The 25759-nt window shown below is 43.2% G+C and overlaps 2 protein-coding genes across 2 annotated transcripts in view; one reads left to right on the top strand and one right to left on the bottom strand.

Annotated features, from left to right (window-relative positions):
* Positions 1 to 21919, bottom strand: part of LOC139475937 (uncharacterized) — a 133226-nt gene extending 111307 nt beyond the window's left edge. Inside the window, exon 1 of the mRNA XM_071259152.1 lies at positions 21501 to 21919. The gene's annotated coding sequence lies outside the window, so the exon portion shown is untranslated. The remainder of the gene's footprint in view (positions 1 to 21500) is intronic.
* On the top strand, positions 13430 to 13762 carry LOC139475427 (uncharacterized). Its single transcript, XM_071258641.1, has one exon. It carries the CDS (start codon positions 13430 to 13432, stop codon positions 13760 to 13762), a length of 333 nt encoding a protein of 110 aa, XP_071114742.1.
* Positions 21920 to 25759: the final 3840 nt, after the last annotated feature.

The raw sequence follows: 25759 nt of genomic DNA, 5'->3' as shown, positions 1-25759 counted from the left end.
GCATGCATCGACACCTAAGGATAAAAGCATCGACACACACGGACACAAGCATCTACACACACCGATAAAAGCATCTACACAAACGGACACAAGCATGCATCGACACCCAAGGATAAAAGTATCGACACACATGGATAAAAGCATCGACACACACGGACACAAGCATCGACACACACGAATAAAAGCATCTACACACACGGACACAAGCATGCATCGACACACACGGATAAAAGTATCGACACACATGGATAAAAGCATCGACACACACGGACATAAGCATCGACACACACGAATAAAAGCATCTACACACACGGCCACAAGCATGCATCGACACACACGGACAAAAGCATCGACACACATGGATAAAAGCATCTACACACACGGACACAAGCATGCATCGACACCCAAGGATAAAAGCATCGACATACACGGACACAAGCATCGACACACACGCACACAAGTATCGACGCACAAGGATAAAAGCATGTATCGACACCCAAGGATAAAAGAATCGACAAAGGAGGATAAAAGCATCGACACACACGGACACAAGTATCGACGCACACGGATAAAAGCATGTATCGACACCCAAGGATAAAAGAATCGACAAACGAGTATAAAAGCATCGACACATACGCATAAAAGCATCGACACACGGACACAAGCATGCATCGACACACACGCATAAAAGCATCGACACACAGACACAAGCATCGACACACACGTACACAAGCATGCATCGATACCCTAGGATAAAAGCATCGACACGCACGGATAAAAGCATCGACACACACGGACAAAAGCATCGACACACACGGATAAAAGCATCGACACCCACGGATAAAAGCATCGACACACACGGACACAAGCATCGTCACACACGCACACAAGCATCGTCACACACGGACACAAGCATCGACACACACGGACGACACACACAACGACACGCACGGACACAAGCATCGACACACACGGACAAAAGCATCGACACACACGGACAAAAGCATCGACACGCACGGATAAAAGCATCGACACACACGGACACAAGCAACGACACGCACGGACACAAGCATCGTCACACACGGACACAAGCATCGTCACACACGGACACAAGCATCGTCACACACGGACGACACACACAACGACATCGAGAGAAACCTCGACACACAGTGAGAAACCTCGACACACATAGGGAAACCTCGACACACAGATCTAGAGGGACATAGAAAAGCACACCAGTACAGGCACCGACACGCAGACACACGAAAAAACACCAAGACACGGAAGCAAGTATGGACACAAGAACACACGGCAACAGGCCATTTTTAACTTTTCAAGACCGACTGAACATGTCTTTGAGAGGAAATTACTTTACATTTCATTGTGTCAGTTGTGTCAAATTACTGCTATTACCACTCGGATTCCGAGCAACCCATGCTTGCCGCAAAAGGCGACTATGCTTGTAAGAGGCGACTACCGGGATCGGGTGGTCAGGCTCACTGACTTGGTTGATGCATGTCATCGATCCCAATTGCGTGGATCGGTGCTCATGATATTAAGCACTGGACTGTCTGGTCCAGACTTGATTATTTACATACCGCCGTCATAGAGCTGGAATATTGCTGAGTGCGGCGTTAAACAGCAAACAAACAAACAAACAACTCGGATTCCGATGTTTGCCGAATGCTTCAGTAGTAGTACATTGCCGGGGTCGTGACACGCCTGCACGTGGTGTTGAACCAGAATATAACGCACGTGTCACCGCGCTACATTGCGCTGAAGCGTACAATGAAAACTCCGAATTCTTATTTCAATTTGGGGAATGCTGAAAGTCAAATACTCCGTATGACAGTTGGAACGCACGCTGATCCGCTGACCAAGGTAACAACAGAGCGCCGTGAACACGATCATGAGCATGGAGACGTCCACATATGAATATATGCATTATGATTTAGTTTCTGACACCGCTGTATGATAACTTGGGGTTCGTCAAAGGCATTATGTCTTCAAATAGTTAATATGAACATCTCCCAACGCCACAGGAAACCTTACCTTACTATGTGTATGTTTGGTAAAAGCTTACGTTTCACCGCTAAACCATGAATTATGTCAAATATGCATAGCATATTCCTCACTGTCAAGACCTATAGCTTTTCAGTCATTCATTGATGCGCAGGGCAAAGCTGATGCATCACAAAACATCTATCTAGTCTAGATGAACCCTTGTGCTTTTGAGCACCCAAGGCCGTAAAGCGATAATTATAACTTCTCTTTGAAGTCAGAGTACACGCTGCAATGCACATCGATCTGCATCAGTGAAGTTTAACAGCGTTAATGTGAACTTCAACAATTATACTTACATGACATAAAATAACAACATCATATACCTTGACTGCTCGAGTGCCACAAACGACACCGAAAAATAAATAAAAAGAGGGGTAACTAATTCACTTCAGTCGAAGGTACTCAAGGGGATCCGCGCAACTGTTTCTCTGTTGATATTTACTGATCCCTTTCACAGAAACCGACTAAAACATGATCAATGACTAATTGATATGTCATGACAATTAATACCAACTACTAACAAAACCTACAGCCTCCTTCTAAAAATGAGGTTTGGCCGAAATAGTCATGAGATAGAGTGACTCTCGTAAACATCATCCTGTTATATGGAACTATTTTGTGAAATTTAATCACAACGTACGGGAAGGGAACAGTCAGAATATGCATGCACATTGTTGGACACTATTGAGTGATTCCGGTGTCAATTCATGCTTACAAGGGTCCAGCTTTGCATAACAATATACCCAACACATACCCGCCCTACTTGCTACAGACAGGTTGGTTTGTCATGGCTACCCACACGTGACCAGTCACTGCTGGTGACAAACTCACACAGACAGATATAGAAGATGAATAGCAGGGTGGGTCGTCATGCATCTGACACTGTCACGTAAACGGGGTATCTTCAACACTGGTCTGAGGCATCTCATCTTTGCAGACATGTATATAGACGGAGTTTGAGGTGCCCAGGTTTAAGCCCCGACCCCAAGACCACAAACAACCTACCCCACCCCCACCCCCACCCGCACATCCGTTTGAATATTACATACGAGGGCTATTTTATTTTTCAACATAATATCTCTGCTTTTCAATACACTTCTCATATAGTGAAGCTTTTAATTCCAGTCAGGAAGAGTTTTCGGAAAACCCATTCACGGCAGCTTTTAGGTCATCGTTGTCGTAATAACGCTTGCCACGAAGGTGTTCTTTCAGTTTAGGAAACAGGTGGAAATCCCTTGGTGCCAGGTCTGGCGAGTATGGAGGGAGAGGAAGCTCTTCGAACCAACCTTGTCTTACAGAAGCCTTTGCAAGTGGAGAGGTATGAGAAGAGGCATTGTCATGAACTGTTAGAACTCCAGCAGTCAGCATTCCTCACCGCTCTTCTTTGACAGAATGTATCAGGCGATGAAGCAAATCATCATACTGGGCACCTGTAATCGTCTTTTGCCTTTATAAGTAATCAACAAGGATCACACCCAGTGCATCCCAGAATACAGTGGCCATAACTTTCTTCATTGATCTTGAAGACTTCAATTTCTTTGGTGACGGAAAAGTGGAATGGAGTCATTCCATGGATTGACGTTTTGACTCGGGATCATAGTGGAGACCCATGTTTCATGACCCATTACTAATCACTTTTTGAATTTGACGACGTCCTCCTCAATTAGCTCTAAATTGTCTCTGGCGTTGTCAGTGCAGTTTTTCCCTTAAGATAAGAATTTAGAAACTTTGGCACCCAACCCCATATTAATTTCAATGGGCCCATGGCTTTGACCTGTGTCTTCCTCAAGTTCAGGGTAATACGTCTATCTGACAGTATCAGTTTTTATCTCCTTAATTGAATCTTCATTGATGGAAGTTAAGGGACGTCCAGAACTAGGGTCAGCATCAAGGCTTGTTCTCCCAGCCTTAAACATAGCTGCCCAACGTTTAACAGTGGAATAGTTAGGACAAGTATCCCCATACACTTGCGGTCATGAATTTCTTGAACAGTTTTCAAAACCTTGATGACTGCTTGGTACTCGTTCTTTTCCATTTATGTGTCCATTTGGAGCCCTATCACGTTCAACTGGCTGTAACTTATATAGAAACGGCCTCAACAGACCAAATACACTTGCATTGAACTACTCAAACAATGTACTACATTGACTAGTTCACTTTGTTATGGCTCAATGTTAAAAATGAGTCAGGCTTAGAACTATTTGTCCAGCCCCCGTATATCCCTGTTAGGTTTCATACAAACCAATGTATATGTGGATTCTTTTAATGAGCTTCCTATATCAATATTTGTAGTTCCACCAAAGTGCTTAATGTCTAAGACTCCATCACAACGTGCTTTCCTCCCATACAAAGGTCACACGCATGACATGACTGAAATATTATTCAAAACGCCGTAAAACCCAACTCACTTCTGAACGATTACTATCTGTATGTATACTTACATATAGGTACATACATCCCCCAGGGATACTTTGTCAATGACCCTGGATACTTTGCCTGGGTCCCGTTATCTACCTTTCGCTACCCTCTTGGACCTACATGCCCCGTACTTATATAATCCACATTCTGCGCTCGAGCGATCAGTCACACTGGCCAGACCTTCTATAGCCTACGGCCGAGACAGCATGTTATCCATCGGAGACAAATTGGTCTGGTAGCCAGCAATTAAACAGGCCAGGACATCAATGCATGCCGCCTGTGCGATATATTAACATGGAACAGGTTCCACTTCAAAGCTTTGGGATACGTGGAGTGGCTTGTCATTACACTAATTACGCAAGTATACGGGCTGGGGGCGAGGTAGGCCTTCATTTGGAGCTTACATTTGGCTTGGGAAAGTACCACAGGTCATGGTAAAGGTCACGTTTCAACGTAACGTTTCCTCGACGTTGTGCAGTTTGAATATATATTTTGCTCACCGTTTGCTGCGTTCATTCATGTTAATTATTGATCTAAAACAATTACGTATATAATTAAGCAAATACTATGAAATATCTAGAATAAGTGAGTGGGTATGGTTTTACGTTGCGTTTGGCAATATTCCAGCAACTTCACGGCGGGGCACACCGGAAGTAGCTTCACACATTGAACCCATGGGGGAAACCTGAACAGGGCCTTCGGTGTGACGAACGAGCGAACGCTTTAACCACTTGGCTACCCCACTGCGCCCTCGGTATCTGTCGAGTGGTATGGAACCTTGTATTTGCTCGCGAAAATACTGTTCCGTCTACACCTCACAATGCAGGGGAATTGTACCGCTCCCCATTCGCCCAAAGGGTCCGGATTGTCTATTGAGTATAGGTCCTGCACTACCCTGTGTCAGGAGGCCCAAACGTATAAACCTCGCTGCACAGTTAACAACCCTCGCCCGAGAAACCGGCCCACCGGCCCAGGGGTCTACAGTTTCACAACTTTCTCCAATGAAATTATGGGTCAACAAGATTGGGTTCGAATCCAAGGTTGTACCCTATTGTGAAACCCTTAACATCAACCTCTGTGAAGATCCGGGTAAAGATTAGATCTTCAGCAACCCATGTTTGCCGTGAAAGGGACTATGCTTGTCGTAAAAGGCGACTAACGGGATCGGGTGGTCAGGCTCGTTGATTGGTTAATGCATGTCATCGTATCAAAATGCGTAGATGGATGCTTATGATATCAATCACTGGATTATCTGGTACAGACTCTATTTACGGACCGCCGTCATATAGCGGGAATATTGGAGTTCGGCGTTAAACAACAAACAATCTTAACATCAAACTCAGCCCCATAAGTTTAGCAGTAAACGTCAACAATCTGCGATATACAAGTGTATGCAAAATACGTTGAACTATAAAACCCAACCTTCCCTCAATTTCTGAGAAAAGAAGGCTGCACAGTGTTAACGTGCTTATTCCGGTTTAACGACAAAACAGTGTGTGAAACCGTGGACCTAGATAACTGGTTATGTAGGTCTGTGGTGAAACATACCTGGTGCACCTTTATGATATATATGTACAAATACAATGTTACTGAAACATTTCTTTCATGAAGGAAAGTGTCATGTCGTCCACTGAATCGGGGCGATGGCGTTGCCTAGTGACCAAACAGTTCGCTCCCCGCCACTTGGAAGCCCGTGATTATATTTCCCACAAGGGTACATGATGTGTACCCACCACGATGTCTACCGCTTGGTATTGTTGAAATACCCCTTCCTAAGACTGGAGTGAAACCATATTCCTTCGACATATCTTGTAAATATATAAGTGATAAACATTTACATGTTACAGTCAATGTCTAAAATGGCTCAAAGTTTCAAAGTTTCAACCAAATCAGCGAGCCTGACCACCCGATCCCGTTAGTCGCCTCTTACGTCAAGCATAGGTTGCTGAAGACCTATTCTATGCCGGATCTTCACGGGTCACATGTATACTCACTCATTGTAGCAGGTCATTTCACTGTAAAATCAAGGCACCTGGATCTTAAAGCATGAGTGAGTGAGTATGGTTTTACGCCGCTTTTAGCAATATTCCAGCAATATCACGGCGGGGGACACCAGAAATGGGCTTCACACATTGAACCCATGTCGCGAATCGAATCCGGTCTTCGGCGTGACGAGCAAACGCTTTAACCACTAGGCTACCCGACCGCCCTTTAAAGCATGAACCACACGTTGAATCAACGCACAGTCAAATAAAAGGATTATTTACGATAGGGCAGAAAATATAAACACAAATCTCAGCATATCAGATACAATGTCAGTGTGAATGCGCGTTATTTCCCACACAACAGGGGCGATGGCATAGCCTAGTGGCGTCGCGCCGAAGACCCGAGTTCGATTCCCAACACAGGTGCAATGTGTGAAGCCCATTTCTAGTGTCCCCCGCCGTGATATTGCTGGAATATTGCCAAAAGCGGCGTAAAACCATGCTTACAACACAGCAGCATAGCAACTACCATATTCTTTTGATCATTAAGATCCGCGGCACGGCCAATACACCCAGTGGTCACGCTCGTGCATTTACAACCTATTGGTCAGGAAACAAAGCCACAAAATAAAGCTGGAGGTGGCAACATTTGATGACTACAACAAAGGTGCGCTATTGTCCAATATGTCATGGGTTTCTCCGCTCCCCGCTCCTTCCATCATAAAAGGGTCACAAAACGAGAATAAATGGTAGGGGGATATGTCCTCCCTCGTTCATTAGCATTGACGGCGGGGCGTGGGAGCTCGAGTTGGGAAGACCTGGTTTAATCTGTGTACAATAATCTTGGGGACATCCGAAGTAAATTGCATGACAAAGTCGAGAGAGAAGAGGAGAGTGAGACACGCAGTGAGGGAGAAATTGGGATAGAAAAGAGGAGACAGTGAGAGAAAGAGAAGCGGGTGAGAGAGAGAAGAGGAGAGAGAGTGAGAGAGAAGAGGTGAGACACAGTGAGAGAAGAGGAGAGTGTGAGACACACAGAGTGAGAGAGAATAGAGACAGTGAAGGAGAAGAGGGAAGAGAGAGGAGAGTGAGAGAGAGAAGAGAGAGAGAAGAGGAGAGTGTGAGACACACAGAGTGAGAGAGAAATTGGGATAGAAAAGAGGAGACAGTGAGAGAAAGAGAAGCGGGTGAGAGAGAGAAGAGGAGAGAGAGTGAGAGAGAAGAGGAGAGACACAGTGAGAGAAGAGGAGAGTGTGAGACACACAGAGTGAGAGAGAATAGAGACAGTGAAGGAGAAGAGGGAAGAGAGAGAAGAGAGTGAGAGAGAGAAGAGAGAGAGAGAGAAGAGGAGAGTGTGAGACACAGAGTGAGAGAGAATAGAGACAGTGAAGGAGAAGAGGGAAGAGAGAGAAGAGAGTGAGAGAGAGAAGAGGAGAGAGAGAGTGAGAGAGAAGAGGAGAGACACAGTGAGAGAAGAGGAGAGACACAGTGAGAGAAGAGAGTGTGAGACACACAGAGTGAGAGAGAATAGAGACAGTGAAGGAGAAGAGGGAAGAGAGAGAAGAGAGTGAGAGAGAGAAGAGAGAGAGAGAGAAGAGGAGAGTGTGAGACACACAGAGTGAGAGAGAATAGAGACAGTGAAGGAGAAGAGAGAAGAGAGAGAAGAGAGTGAGAGAGAGAAGAGGAGAGAGAGTGAGAGAAGAGGAGAGTGTGAGACAGAGTGGGAGAGAAGAGGGAAGAGAGAGAGAGAAGAGGTGAGAGAAAGAGAAGAGAGTGAGAGAAGAGGAGAGAGCGAGACACACAGAGAGTGTGAGAGAAGAGGAGAGAGACAGAGAGAGAGAAAACCCCAAAACATAAAACATGCAACACACAACACGTACATGTATACATATTGCATAATCATGTGCCTTGTCCCGCCATATGGTGTTCATTTTCGCCATATATATCAATACATTGTAGATGAGTAGGGTGAGGTGAAATTGGGCTTAACGTCGCGTCCAAGATTTTGGCACTTATATAACGACGTGCATGTACGTGTGTGTGTTTGTGTGGCTGCTTGTACTAGTCCGGACTGATGCCGATTTATAGTGCTAGCCCTCTGAGATGCCATGCCCCAGTTTAACACGAATACCCCATACAGTCACAGTATACTGACTCCGAGCCGACCAGTCCTTCTTTTAGCCCCTTAATGCCGAGCGCCAGGGTAACAACAAGTACCATCTTTTAACGTCTTTTGGTATGACGCGGCCGGGGATCGAACTCCGGACCTCCCGCTCTCCGGGCGGACGCTCTACCGCTAGACCACGGAGGCGGTCGTGTAGATGAGAAAAAATGATCAAGATAACCAAACAGAGTTAATCGGCATGCCGAGGACAAGGTTCTTTTCCCACAAGTGTACTTATTGTGACACAAAAAACACCGCCGTGCTGGAATATTGGAGAAAAGGCGATTAAAAAGCCATATCCACCCACTCACTTTTGACAAGTCAAGACGTATGATTGATGTGATGAGCACTTCCCAGAGTATCTCCTGAGATGAGAAATGTGAAGGTCTTTGTGAGGTGGACATTTACAAAGCTACGTTTGAGAGCCGAAATCAAGTCAGCGAATCAACACTGGGCTGTGACAGGGATCTGTTTGCCTTTGATCTAACAAGAGATGCTTTAAATGCAAATAATAATATATCTCCTTAAATTGCAGACAAGCATATTTCAACTACATCAATGCACCTGTCACAATGGTTTTAATATCCACCGTAACCCGCAGCACTATCTTACAGCCGCTTAACCCAAGTCGGGGCTGATACCACCATTTCGGAGACGCTATCTATGTATGTAAAGCTGTGTTCACGATCACCCTGTGTCTAGTCATTGAAAGACATAGGCCCTGGGGACCTTTCAACGTTGACTGAGACCTAAAATGGGGATAGTAGGGGTCGGGTGGTGGTGGAGAGAAACATACGGGTATTTATGCAATTTTGAATAATTATCGGTAACCGGGTACACTGAATGTAAATGTAATACCGCAATGTATTTTGACTCTTGTACTTTAACTTCACTTAAAGTGTGCTAAACTGTAAGCACGCGTGTACTATACCCGTATATATAAGATAAATACGCGATAAATAGCAAAGAACAATGAAGAACGAAGCTTGGTTTATTTCACGGTAATACATTAATTTGTTATATCATTATGTCATTTCTGGAGATTCGAATACGCGCTCGCATCTTGATGACGTCATATTTTGGACGACCTTATTTTTGAGAGGGAAGTGTCCTGTGAGTTGTTCCCCATAGACGAATGATCGCATCCAAACGTGGGAGATATATCACAATCGGTATTGGGAGAAAAGGGTACAGATAATCGACATGAGGATTGTGAGAATATGCGGCAAATGCCAAACGTAACCCACCTGTTCATAAAATGGACTTGTCCGACATTGCCGAGGTCAGATTCTATTAAGGGAGTCATTATTAAAATTAAGGTAACCATTTTTAAAGCTAGCACATTTTATCAACACCCTTAAAGAGGCTGTACGAAAGGTTGATATCTCCTATAAGAAATAAACGGTGGTGGTTAAGGTATATATGGTGTAGACAAGCTGTACTTCTGTAACCGGAAGCGGCATGGGTACAATCTGATGGACAATTTTGAACCTTTCAGGTCAAGGAAATGACCGAGGTTAAACCTACTAATCACATGTGTAATGCAGCCTCGGTCTGATGTTAGCATAGCGACAATGCGTTTTGTCACAGCCTTGTGTACTCAGATATTATATATACATGAGGTCACACAATGGCGAACATTGCTCGCATGCCAATAGTTAATCCCGTAGCGGACAGAGGATATGAAATACGTATTTATCATCTTTTCAACTTGAAAATAAGTAATATTTATGATTGGAAATGATATCGACGTATGGGTAATTTTGAGTGATCGTGCACAGAAGACGTTGGTCGTTGTTAAATTAAATTACATTGGGCATTTGTATAGCGCAAGTTCCAATCAACAAATTCTCAAATGCGCTTAGACCATGATTAATCTAGTCAAAGGATCTCTTGAAGAGACAGATCTTGGGTGTCTTTGGGGTTTGCAGGGCACCACCCTCTGAATCTACAACTGAAATGCATCGGGCGGGGGGGGAGGGGGGGGGGGGGTGTCAGGCTTGATGACTTGGTGGAGTGCGTGTCATCGTACCCCGTCGACGTGTGTCGTTGTTCACAATATCGATCACTGGACTAAATCGATTATTTACAGGTTGCGTCATGTAGCTGGAATATAGCGCGGCGTTACACACCAAATAACCGGGACAAACGCTGATAAGCTGAAGCCGTGGCATACCAGGCGTGACCGATTGTCGCTAGTTTAACGTCATAGCGAGTGGTGGAGACGTACAGGTTAATCATTATTATTAAATCGTTAAAATTAGTAGGTACAGACTTATTTTGGCAATGCACAGCATGGGTCGGCGTGAACTGTCGTGGGATAGTTCTCACTGAATGGTGATAAGTTCCTGGAGCAAACAGGATCATGTTTCGTTTCAGGGACTGTTTGTATGTTGGCCGATTATCTTTTATAGTTTTTATTCCGCAACTGTTGTTCATCCAGTAAAAGTGAGTGAGTGAGTGAGTGAGTGAGTGGAGTTTTAGTCTTCTAATCCCAATATTCCAGGCATATCACTGAATACTGAATGACCGGCTCACTGTGTACCCACGTCGAACCCGGATCTTTAGGTTGACAAGCAAACGGTCATACCACGTGGTAAACAACCGACCCTACCCAACCCTCTACACGCACGACGGAACAGAACTCTCCGTATTCCATGAAAAGACAAAGTTTAGTTTCTTTTCCCAATGACATTTGTACTTATTTACAACTAGTCAACAAACGTATCTCTTTCAGCAATTCATTTAAGACAGTCTATGCGTGAAGTATCCCTCACATTAGGATCACGTTGAATTCAGGGCGTGATCGACAAGCACGGGTAGTTTATAGTCTATCATCCTGATCATTGTCCGCGATCTCCGTCATTCTAAAACCTAAATATAATTGTTTAATTGTGGTAGTTCCTGCTGAACAAGGGGGCACGGGTGGCCCAGTCGTCTAAGGCGCCGCGATTCGCCATGCAGAGTTGCGTCCCTTGGGCACGCCAGAAACCTATGATCGTGGGTTCGAATCCCGGTTCGCCCCGATTATGTTTCTAGGTTTGTCAGCACCATACCCGTGCTCGTGGGTTTCACCGAAGTGGTAAACGTCTGAGGCCTGCATCACTTCGGGCTTTCCTTCCACATTAAGCTGACACGCCGTGATATAACTGGAATACTGTAACAGTTAAAAGCGGCGTTAAACCCAACTCACTCACTCACTCACTCCTGCTGAACAACTCGTTTCTATGTTTGGGTCCTATATAACCACATTGAATGAAATGCTTGCTTAGAAGACGTTTAAGATCTCAGTGAAGCCAGTGAGAGGCTCATGGCACGGAATTGACTCCAGCATCGGTTATAGCTAATCACTGTATTCCATCAGTTTATGAAATATTAACACGTGTCAGAATATAATATTGTTTGTTTATTTATCTGTTTGTTGTTTAACGTCGCACTCAGCAATATTCCAGCTGTATGGTGGCTGTCTATAAATAATTGAATCTGGATCAGTAATCCAGTGATTGACGTAATGAACATCGATCAAGAGATAATAAATTAACACAAACTAATGCAGCTTAAAGAAAGATCAGCATCCCCTTTTCATCTACACTTTGAGGAGAATATCGGATAAACAACATATGGCCTTAGAAAGTTACCTCATTAATTAATACACACAGTTTTATGCGTCCATCGTGACTGTTTCAATTTGTGGATTTTAACCCACAATTCTATAATCGTCAATATTCTACACATACGTTGACGAGCCCCAAGGACAAACGGGTGATTAAAATCATTGGATATTTATAAGACGGTATGCCTTATCCCAGAACACGATTCCTCTCGCCAGATTATCTCTTTCAAACAGCTCGTCCCTCGGATTGTCATAGATAACTTACAGATATTTCTCAATCGTGATTAACCATTGATGGCGTGAATTAGAGCGCTGCGACCACGAGGCAGCGTGGAAGTTGCCACGCCCGTACACCCAGATGTTGTATACATGACGTATATATGATAAAAGACACATCGGCGCGTGACCGTGGTGAGGAAGATGCGACTGCAGGTGGTAGTGATGTGTTGTTTAACGCAGCACTCAGAAATATGTCAGCTATATGACGGGGGCCTGTAAATAATCGAGTCTGGATCAGACAATCCAGTGATCATCGATCTACGCAATCAACCAAGTCAACGATCCTCTTCAGATCGTTTTAACTGGGCGCCGCCATTTTGTTTGAATCAAATGCACGTGTTATGAGAGGTGCAATCTGATTGGTCAATAGGAGAGGCATAAACTTGCAATAGCCACTGGTGGCGCCACGATCGAGCCCAGAAATTCCAGCCTAGTCAGCTCCTTTCTATCGGCACGTTTGATGAACATCGACACTATCATCATCTCCAAAACCACCATTCCCAACACCATCACTAACAACACAACCACTTCCAACACAATCACGACAACACAATTACGACCAACACAACCACGACCAACACAATCACGACAAACACAACCACTACAAACACAATCACGACAAACACAATCAATACAACACAATCACTACCGACACAACCAATACCAACACAATCACTACCAACACATCGATACTCATGATATCAATCTCTGGCATGTCTGGTCCAGAGTCGATTATTTACAGACCGCCGTCATATAGCTGGAATATTGCTGAGTGTGGCGTGAAAACAACAAACCAGCCAACCAACCTATACAACCACGACCCACACAACCACGACCAATACGATCACTACCAACACAATCACGACCAACACAAGCACTACCAACACAATCACGACCAACACAACCATGACCAATACGATCACTACCAACACAATCACGACCAATACGATCACTACCAACACAATCACGACCAACACAACCACTACCAACACAGTCACGACCAATACAACCATGACCAAAACAATCACGACCAACACAACCACGGCCAACACAACCACGACCAACACAGCCACGACCAACACAATCACGACCAACACAGCCACGACCAACACAACCACGACCAATACAGTCACGACCAACACAATCACGAGCAACACAACAACGACCAAAACAACCACGACCAATACAGCCACGACCAACACAACCACGACCAACACAATCACGACCAACACAACCTAGACCAACACAACCTGGACCAACACAATCACGACCAACACAACGTAGACCAACACAATCACGACCGACACGACCAACACAACCACAACCAACACAACCACGATCAACACAACCACGACCAACACGACCACGACCAACACAACCACTGCCAGTACCATCACCACCAATACGACCACCACGACTACAATTATTACTTTGGTCATCTCAATTCCAACCACCACCACTGACACACCATTTTCTGACACACTGACCCTTTCAAAACTTACATCTATTAGTTTCTAATTATATAATCACAAGAACATTATAATTCGCACACCATTTCACTCGGCATCTATATACTAGCCATTGAATGTCGGTTCGGCTTTCGTGCTACAGGCTATTGTACAGCAAGTCATTTCAAACCATCGAAACTCATTCAGCTAATACCAGTATCACAGACAGGGAATAAAACGCCGGGATACTTGTCTTGGTCATAGGGTATGACCCGTGCCTCAGTGGTTTACTCGGGTCAGTCAGTACAGTAGTAATGTGCTTGACATCGTCAAAGGGCTATTTCACGTGACCTATTTAATTTTGAATAGAACTTGTGTCTAATAGAGACCTAGGTAAAGGTAGTCCAGACTCCTGCTCGACATCGTCAGATATATACGACGTCATTCAAGGCACAGATGGTTATGGGTGGGTGAGTGAGTGGATTGACGGCTTTTTGAAATAAACTACCGGACAAAAGAAACTATACACCGATGTTTGATGGTGGCTAAAATGAAACAAACAAGAAATGGTTATTCGATGGTGATGTATTTGATACCGGTGTCATAGTTGTGTTTTGGACCTTGGGTTTGCAGTGTTTCGGCGACTGTTTCCAGACTAATAACGTTATGATAAAGTTTGTAATTTTGTGGTCAACTTGTATACCTTGTTTTGCCCAGCAGTTTATATCATGGCTTGAAGGGAAAGCCCAAAGAGACCCAGGCTGATGACGTTCACAAACATTGACCATCGAACCAAGACTTAACAATTCATAAACATGGCCCACACAAGGTTGGCGTTCGAAAAGTACCACTAAAATAATCTTACTTTCACTGCATATTCACATCGAGAAAATAATTGTATTTAATTATTTGTTTTTACTGCCATTAGTGTAATCCTACTGCCAATTAAAGGTCTCAAACGGCATATTCGACAGATCATGATATACTAGATAACGATGAAATGAGGCGTGTTTTTTTATTCGTATTTAACTTGTCTGACGATGAATCTAAAATTACTCATCACTACCCATCCATCCATCAAACTGACTGAAATATGTCATAAAACTCCCCACGATTGCTTCTATAAATAGATTATCTGCCATATGGCCATATAGAGCGCCCCAAAACAATCATACAGGATGTCAAGACAAACAGTGTTTCTATATATTTAAGCAACAGATCTCGCAACGCTTTCCTTTCCCGCGAAGGTCACGTCTCCAGGCCTGTAAGCAAGCACAGACTTCATGCTATCTAAACGGACAATATTCAGGCCTTACCAAAGAGCGTTGTCCGACCGAACACCAGTAATTGAAAAATTAATGTATTATTACAATCTATTTGATGTGATCTTCAGATTTCGCTATTCTCGACAGAACGTCCCATAGATTAAAGACAATGTGCCATTATTGCTAATAACAAAGGCACATTGAAATCTTTGATAATTTGTTATTATATATTTGTAGTCAGTAGACAGATCTTAAATGTGATTAAGCAAATATTTCTATTTCTGTAACGCCTCATTGACCCAGATTTCAACTCTCTGTCTGCGAGTGGCTCACAACGTAAAGAATTAACAGACCTCAAACTAAACGGTGTCACTTTTTATATTTACACGGTTTGGGGTTGTGCGCCTGTTTTAATTTGATTATGCCTTTAACGTCGCATTATAAACAAACAGTCGTTACGGCACATTATAATGAAGTTACTAGGACATATAATATCTCATTTTTTTCAAACTACACATTTCGGATAGGGAATGATGTCAAGCTTGTATTTTTTAGCAAACCAAGACATGAAGCTTAGAATGAGTCAGTTCCATTGCAATATTAAATACTACTAGTATGACAACAATTTCAATCATTCACTCACAATCAGTCCCCACGTGAACACGAAGAATAACCCTTTAAGATAAGTAGTTACTGTATATTAATCATGACATAGAGACTGAAAATGAAAAGAAATTATCTAATTGAAAACAATTCTAAGACAGAATATGAACTTTAAAATATTCATTTCCGACAAAAAAATATCTTTGCTTAATGGAATTCGTAAGGTATAAACATGTCATGACGCCGATGATTTACATAGTTTTATGCCTTACGAGGATTTATGTTGATTTCGTAAAATGTAAGCCAAATGTTTGAGAATCCTTATCAATTCAAGTCATCAAGAGTGTATTAACTGGCACAATGGATCCCGTGTTTCGGAGTAACATCAATCACCCCGCACAGTACTGCCACTGAGGCATGCGTATTCATGTACATCATACGTCGTATAATGTCCTTCAGTAAAAAGACAAGCATCCAGGGGAATCCCCCCGGGCGACTGGAGTTGTCGTACACTGGCACATCCCGTATATATCAGCACTACAGTGTTGCAGAGGAAACTTCATGTAGGATGAAGTTAGGAGACCATCACACTCAGGGCCAAATGTACACGGTATATGTCATACATTGAACAGTTGAATTTATTAAATAAAAGCGACTAAATTAGGGCTGGGACGAGTAACCCGGGTCAGTTGGGTACTGAGCAGGACCCGGGTACCCACAGGACTACCTGGACCCGGGTACACACAGGACTACCTGGACCCGGGTACCCACAGGACCACCTGGACCCGGGTACCCACAGGACCACCTGGACCCGGGTACCCACAGGACCACCTGGACCCGGGTACCCACAGGACCACCTGGACCCGGGTACCCACAGGACCACCTGGACCCGGGTACCCACAGGACTACCTGGACCCGGGTACACACAGGACTACCTGGACCCGGGCACCCACAGGACTACCTGGACCCGGGTACACACAGGACTACCTGGACCCGGGTACACACAGGACTACCTGGACCCGGGCACCTACAGGACTACCTGGACCCGGGCACACACAGGACTACCTGGACCCGGGTACACACAGGACTACCTAGACCCGGGTACCCACAGGACTACCTGGACCCGGGCACACACAGGACCACCTGGACCCGGGTACCCACAGGACTACCTGGACCCGGGCACACACAGGACTACCTGGACCCGTTGTTAGTCATATATATATATAGTTTAATGACAAAATTTATCTAGAATTCTACAAGTAATCTACAAGTCACTAATGTTCGCATTTCTTTTTGACTATGCACCCTTTCCTTCTGACTTTTCGTGTGGTTGAATAAAGATATAACTTAAGTCAACTTAAGTGTATGCCATCTTCCCGAGGCAAGAACGTTAACAGACTTTCAAAGTCTAGTTTCCACCCTTGCAGAACTAGGCTGGAATTCATGGGCATGATCATAGCGCCACCAGTGGCTATTATGAGTTATGTCCCTTCTATGCCTCTTCAATGGACCAATCAGATTCCACCTCTCTTATCACATGCATTTGCTTCAAACAAAACGGCTGCGCCCAGTCAAGACGATCTGACCGATAATCAAGATCTATATTGTAAATATAACGGGTATTACATCGCTTAGTGCGTCAAATCACGTTAGCACCTCGATTAACAACATGAAAAGATTTAGAAATATCTCTTGACAAAGAGTTAGCAGAGCACATGCTTTGCAAATCCTGCAGTCGACCGAAATCTGCATGACAGTTTACGAACCGGATTTTGATTTCAGTGCGCGATTTTGATTGAACTATGCATAGACTCGTTAGTCCAGCCAAAACTGACTCCATAAAACCAGTCTAGTTCTGCAAGGGTGGAAACTGGACTTTTAACTCACTTTTAACTCAATTAACTCACTTGCCTGGGGAAGATGATGTATGCATGACCAGATCGTTTAATACATGTATCTAAATTCGTTTTGCAAGTGCTGTGCTAAAAATATAATTCCCAATCGGACATTTTGTATCTCTTGAGACCTACAGTGGGTACCCGGGTAGGGTCGAGTAATAGGAGGGTGGGTACCCGGGTAGTAAATCTGAACTCGTCCCAGCCCTATACAAAATCCTTTTCACATTCATAAGAAATCACAGCCAAACACAGAGTCGATTGTCAGATTCCGACTGCATCATGGACATGTGTTTATGAATCACTATCAAATAGTGATGATACCAGATGTTCGCGAAAAGGTAAGCGTATCCAGCCTCACCGTTGGCACGCGTCACAAACACATGCACAGGCAAGTTAATTGTTCACCTGAAATAAAACTGAAAAAATAAGTGTCATTATTGAAGGGTCCCCAAGGTATGTAGGATGTCAAACATGTACAAATGCTGACACGTCTGAAGGTCTGAATGTGTTGATGATGTGATTAACAGTTGAAGAACCTATGTTGGTGCCAATGTCACACTGAAGGGATGCTTTCATGAAACGGGGGCACGGGTGGCCCAGTCGTCTAAGGCACAGCCAGAAATCTATGATTGTGGGTTCGAATCCCGGTTTGCCCCGATTATGTTTCTAGGTTTGTCAGCACCATACCCATGCTCGTGGGTTTCACCGAAGTGGTAAACGTCTGAGTCGTGCATCACTTCGGGCTTTCCTCCCACTTTAATAATATAAGCTGACACGCCCTGATATAACTGGAATACTGTAAAAAGCGGCGTTAAACCCAACTCACTCACTTACTTTAATAAAACGGTAAAAATGGACGACCATTAAAAAAACCGAAAAGAGCAAAGACTGAAGGTGATGGTAAAAGCTACCCAAAACACCCCCTGAACGCAACAATGGGTTTAGCCCATGCACGTGCAATACATGTAAAGTCACAGTCAGTGTGGGTGTAAAATGATTCCGTCCAGATGCAAGTGAAGTGCACTCTTGGAAGTCTTTGAATACTTTCATATCTTATCATCTGCGTGTCCCCTCAACAATGACGCTGAGAAAATAAATGTGAGACTTTCATAAGCGCAAGTTTTTAGATGTGTCTTGTCACTAAACTATGAATTATTTTCTGCTTCTTTTCTAAATGCATATCCTCGAGAAGTTTCTCCATACTTGGTAACAATACCTAACCGGGCTTATTTTGAAAACCATACCCGTGCTCGTGGGTTTCACCGAAGTGGTAAACGTCTAAGACCTGCGTTACGTCGTACTCCCCTCCCACATCGAGTTGACACAAAATGGAGTTAAACAAAACTCACTCACTCACCCACTTCCTACCACACATTCACTGCTATGAGTAATCCTGCGCGGTGACTGTGGAGTATATAATTATATATACACTAAAAGCCTAGGCAAGTCTAGATAAAACTAAACCAAGTCTAGTTTCCTTGATTCCACGTGTGAAAAGAGCAGAGGAGGAAAGGTTGCGGAGAAAAAATAAATTACAATTATTAAAAAAAAGGTTTCATAGACTAAGTGTTAGTCTATACTTTGAGTTGTGTACAACGCTTCTCCTGTAACGTATTAGATGATGGCAGATACTTGAGAGAGATGAGTTGTGTTCCACCGTCACCGCTGTATGTCAGCCATGTCAAGGGGACGGATACATGACCGGGCCAAAACCTTGTAGGGAAACAAACCTGAATTTATGACATAACAACGAGACCACCCAGTCATTTGACAATGATTTACTTAAATATCCAACACAACTAGAGCGGGGTCTAGTGTTAGTCTTCGTCTTTGTTATTAAATCAACTTAATATAGCGTTAATAGGGCAATATCGTGTTAAACTGTCCTGATATCACAATTCGAATATGAGAAACAGTCGGATATAACGAATGTATCGCCCAGCCACTGTCATCAAACTTACATTACACGTTTATAACGGACTTCGGTTATAACTACCTGACTTCGTCGGAGTTGACTATGTTTTACAGTAATGAAATCGAGGCAGGCTTGCAAACTCAGACAGAAAGAGCTACCAGAAACACATCAGCTGTGCTTAAGATATGCTGTTACAAAGAGAGGTGCATGTTATTCATGCAACTGCGAGTATACCATCACGTGACAACCTTATCATTGATGGGCAGGAACGTTAACATTCAAAAGCATAACTTTGATATCAATGGGTGAAAAAAACCAATCGTTAACTGGTAATTCTATTTGAATACTCACACGACGAACAGCATTTCAAATAACTGTGAGGGAGAATATCGTATATCACCGCCTCCAGCAAGGCGGGGATCAATTAACATAATAAAACAGCACCACATCGTGGTATCCTGTGTAATGTGATGAATATACCCATGGATGGAACGTACCACTAACCTACCCGAGACTGTACTGTTGTAGTTTACTGCTGTGATACAGACATGCCAGGTTCATTTCCCTCACTGTGTAAGACGGAGATTGTAATCTTTCCTTCATTAAAATATATATTGCTGTATGTTTATAAGCAGTTAAGCCAGATATGTCCCCCAAAGAGAGCTTAAACCTTATAATTATTGACCTAGAAATTTCCTACCAGTAGAATAGTTATTATAGGACCGCAGTTTTAATCCAAGCCATTGACAACTACCGTCCCTAATACAGTCTCCTGTCACATTCCTCTGTATATTTCTAAGACGTAATTCCCGTTGAACAATGTTCAGACTTCACTGGCGATGTTATGTATGTCAGTGTTGAAATCTGTTTCAACAGCTACCGTGTACATAACAATTCCGGGTGTGTTTGCCTCCCTATGCCATTGTAAGTTTACCGCCTGGGGCATGTACATTTCAAACGAAACATGTCATTTGCAACTCACTATTAATTGTCTTCATGTATTCATACCATCCACGTGGTCAAAAATAACAGCTTGACCCAATGTCCAGATTGGTATTTTAGCCAATAAATCCCGTTTTCTTAACCGAGAAAATATCAAGGGTCAAGAAATGCCCGGTGGTTATATTTGGGAAGCTAATGTGTCTTTGTCATAGAGTGGAGTAATAAAATGATTGTTGGTTTGTTCATCGTGCCGGGGGCGATTGTCTGTCAGTCATTGCTGATTGATTTATTGACAATACGTATGTACAATATGCATGATATGTAAATAAACAAATATTCAGCTACAGTGAACACGACAGGATATGTGAATGAAAAAATAATAGATAAATATAAACCACGGACAATCATGATTATAAATTGACCTAAAATAATTATTTTGTTTTGTCGCACTGGCACTGCAAAGTACTAACATCCAAGGCTTAAAGTGGCATAGGTCAGTTGTTTTGACAGTACGTCGTGAAATAAACATACACTCAAGTCTGTCCATTTTCAAATATTCGTTGAATATTTGATTTATTGAAAAAAGGTAGATGAGAATTATTTCACGGCGAAATGTCCCCGTAGGCTGCTAATGAAACATGAGTTATGCATGTATACGATATGAAACAGGACTTATGCATGTTTACAATATTAAACACGAGTTATGCATGTATACGATATGAAACAAGACTTATGCATGTATACAATATCAAACACGAGTTATGCATGTATACGATATGAAACAAGACTTATGCATGTATACAATATGAAACAAGAGTTATCCATGTATACGATATGAAACACGAGTTTTGCATGTATACGACATGAAATATTTTCGAAACCAAAATATGAAATATCACAACTCACCGGTTAAGGAAAGGAACTCTTGTAATATCCAAATCAAAACTGTAAAGTATTATCCGATAAATGTTTCCTCAACTGTACCAAGCTGTACACCAATCGGACCAGCTCAGTTCACAAACGCCAGTTCAGCGCCACTGAATGACAACTCAACAGGTAAGTCACTACAGGTGATCTCAACAAGTTACACACAAGGCTTTCCCTCCCCACTTCACTGATAGTCTATACAAAACCATCCACCGTGACACACACGAAGTTATCAAGTGTTCCACACGAGGGAGTATTTCAACATTCCATATAGGATGAAAACTTGCCAAAATTCAGAAGACCCACCCAAACCTGTTCTGCCAAGCCCGTGGGTTCAGTGAAGGAGGACTTACGGCTATCACAGACAAGCGCTCAGAAGCTCGTTGTCCGACCAGCGCACAACCGAATCTTTCAAGACGAAATACTACCCAATCTAGTTGTGCTTAACCGTCCGGGGGCAGTGAGGTAGCGTTGAAGCGCGCCGAGATGACGCATCTCGCTGTGATAAATCGTTATGTGGGTGGTGCGTTCGGTTGGAACGACTGTATCTGCAGGTTACGCATGTTAGACATGGAGGCTGGATTGACAATGCGTTGGGTAAGACAGGGTTTCTGGTATGCTTGGGATTGTGTTTTAAAGAATTGAAAGGTAAAGTACAGGTCAGCGTGATCGGTTGATGTCCTCTTAAAAGGAACTTCGTCTTGAGCGGGACAGTGTAATTATGTAGGAACGTCAATTGGGAGACAACACTCTTTGAGAAGAGCAGCTTTCGTGTTCATTCATATCACGGTGACACCAAGAATGGGCTTCACATGCTGATTGTACCCTGGGATTCGACCCCCGAACTCACCGATCCGGTTACCCACCATACAATTTGATAACAATGTTTTATAGTAAACGTACCATATGTTATTTCTATATCGGGTAAACACGCACACACGCACACACATACACGTACGATATCTGTGTGTGTGTGTGTGTGGCTGCTTGTACAAGTCCGGACTGATGCCTATTATATAGTGGTAGCACACTGAGATACCATGCAGCAGTTTATCCTGAATATCCCACTCAAAAACAGTATACCGTTTCTGAACCGTCAAGTCCTTGTTTTAGCCCCTCAATGCCGAGCGCCAGGCAGAGTAACAACAAGAACGACGAGTATGACGAGGCCGGGATTCGAACCCCGAACAAAACTTAAATAACAGGAATACATTGAAGAGTGAGTGAGTTCGTTCTATTGCGCCTTTCAACTAGATGTATCAGTTTATATTACGGAATGTCAGCTTCTCGCTTGTTTGTGTGTTTGTTGTTTGACGCCGCACATCAATATTCCAGCCATGGCCTGTAAATAATCGAGTCGAGTGGACAAGACAATCCAGTGATTGATATGAGCATCGATCGCGATCCACACAGCTGGGTTACGAAGCTATACAACACCCAATTCAGCGAGCCTGACCACCCGATCCCGTTAGTCGCCCCTTAAGACAAGCATGGGTTGCTGAAGACCAATTTTAACCCGGGTCTTCACGGGTATGTGGGTGGAAGGCTCTAAGTGATGCAGGTATTGGGCGTTAGCATCTTTGTGTAAACTCTCGAGTACGGGTATTGTGCTGACAAACCGAAACACATAATCCATATAGTACACAAAATACATATCCGGTAGACATTCGATTACATATCATCCGTCACATAGGCCAGCGAATACCCGTAATGCAGGCCAGGGGGTAATCTGTCATACAAACCAGCGAACACCCTTACTGCAGGCCAGAGAACATTTGTAATACAGGCCAGAGATTATCTTACTTCAGACCAACGAATACTCTCACTACAAGAAAGAGAACGTCTGTCATACGGGCCAGTGAACACCCTAACTGCAGGCCATAGAACATCGGTATTACAGACCAGCTAACACCCTTGTTACAAGAAAGAGAACATCTGTCATACAGGCCAGTGAACACCCTTACTGCAGGCCATAGAACATCTGTATTACAGACCAGCGAACACCCTTGTTACAAGAAAGAGACCATTTGTAATACAGAACAGCGAACACCCTTGTTACAAGAAAGAGAACATCTGTCATACAGGCCAGTGAACACCCTTACTGCAGGCCATAGAACATCTGTATTACAGACCAGCGAACACCCTTGTTACAAGAAAGAGACCATTTGTAATACAGAACAGCGAACACCCTTGTTACAAGAAAGAGAACATCTGCCATACAGGCCAGCGAACACCCTGACTGCAGGCCATAGAACATCTGTATTACAGACCAGCGAACACCCTTGTTACAAGAAAGAGAACATCTGTCATACAGGCCAGCGAACACCCTTGCTGCAGACCATAGGACGTCTACAATACAACGTCTCAAACAAATACATTCTGTTATATATTGAAACGTTGCATGGTTATAGCTATAAAAAAAATATACTTGTACACAAATAATCAATATACGTTAACCAGATCTTTTAAATTTGAATGTATGAATATTCGCTCCCATTTTTATTAAAAAAAGATAAAATAACTGCCATTAAAAGTCTGAATAACAAAAATAGTCTCCATGAGAAAGTGTTGAAAGTAAAAAGGCGGGTTCTTCACGATCACATAAATGTTTCCGCCAACTGAGATGCCGAAATATTAATTTCCTAATTACGGATTGAATTTGTTGTTAATACCAATTTAGATTACAACAATAAATGTCTTAAAAGCTGCTTAGATAATTTCTCTAAATGAAACGCGACCTAAATGGCGTATGACCATATCGATGACATTATCTAAAAGAGCACCACTTCTCGTAACGTTGTGTTTAATATCCACGTGAAGCAAATGTTGCGGCTGATGTAAAGTTTACAGCTCCAGTTATGACCTTAATTTGTCACCTGATCCTCGACGTAATCAACACCGTTCTGCTTCAATGTTTTCAATTAAATCAAACAACATATTCTGTTTAAATGTGCGTTTTGAATCTGCGTCTTGATTTTATTATCAAACTAGCGCAGGGACAAATATCAAATGCCTCATTATTTGAAATGAATATTTTTTAATAGACAATTTTTATTTTTTTTCTCACACTTTTATGTAAAGAACACCCATGACTGGAAATGAAACGTTTCCTTATTTGTATGAGATTCGTATGGGGAAGATATTACTTATCAATATGTCTTTCTTATTATATTCTATTTGAGGCTGATACAATGTTCTTCGAACAAATGTGTTCCGCCTTGGCTGAATTTGCAGCACCGAACTATTAATCTTACCACTTTTACAGGTGTTATGGTCGAGTAGGGTGTGTCAATGTAGCCAGTAGAATACCGAGCAGTGATTAGGTTTTTATATTTGAAAGGTCGCACACCAAAAGAAACTTTCGATGAAATGAAAGCAACTTATGGGGAAGATGCCCCATCATATGACGTTGTTAAACACTGGCATCGCCAGTTCAAGGGTGGTCGGATATCTGTGGAAACACCTGCCATTCCTGGTCGCCCCATTCAGCCGTTGATGAGGACACTATCCATCAAGTGGAGACAGCCATTTTGGCAGACCGACGTATAACTGTTCGCCAGTTAGCACAAGATGTCAAGATTAGTGTAGGGTCTGTGGAAAAAAACATCCAATTTGAACGACAATTTGAACATGCATATGGTACGTGTCTGCACGATGGATTCCCAGGATGCTCACACCTTTCTAAAAGCAGGAACGAGTCAATTGCTCAAAGGATCTTTTGGACATGTGCCAAAAAAACAGGCAAACATTTTTTGACAGACTTATCACACAGGATGAAACATGGGACCATCACTATGATTGATCCTGAGACTAAAGTTCAGTCGATGCAATGGAAGCATGTGGAGTCACCCCCCACCACCCCCCCCCCCCCCCCCAAAGAAGGCACGTGTCCAACCCTCTGCAGGCAAGGTCATGTGGCTTTGAGATCCTTCCACATCCTCCTTACTCTCCTGACCTTGCACCATCTGACTTCCACCTCTTTCCAACCATGAAGTCATTTTCAAGGGAAAACGTTTCACAGATGAAGAAACACTGATTTCTGAAGTCAATTCCTGGTTTGAGGCGCAAAATGAGGGCTTTTACAAGCGAGGTCTCCATAGTTGCATAAAACGATGGGAGAAGTGTGTAACTCTTGGTGTGTAACTCTTTGTGGAGAAAGGCTAATACCTATGCCACTCTACTAGGTCCATCGGAAGTGGGTCAGGGGAAATCTTTAATGAACACCCCTCGTAAGTGCA

The sequence above is a fragment of the Haliotis cracherodii genome, unplaced genomic scaffold, assembly GCF_022045235.1.
Source record: "Haliotis cracherodii isolate W230 unplaced genomic scaffold, xgHalCrac1.p SCAF_3, whole genome shotgun sequence".
Lineage (NCBI taxonomy): Eukaryota > Metazoa > Mollusca > Gastropoda > Lepetellida > Haliotidae > Haliotis > Haliotis cracherodii.
Note: the sequence above shows the minus strand (reverse complement) of the source record. Positions and strands in the feature narration are given on the sequence as shown.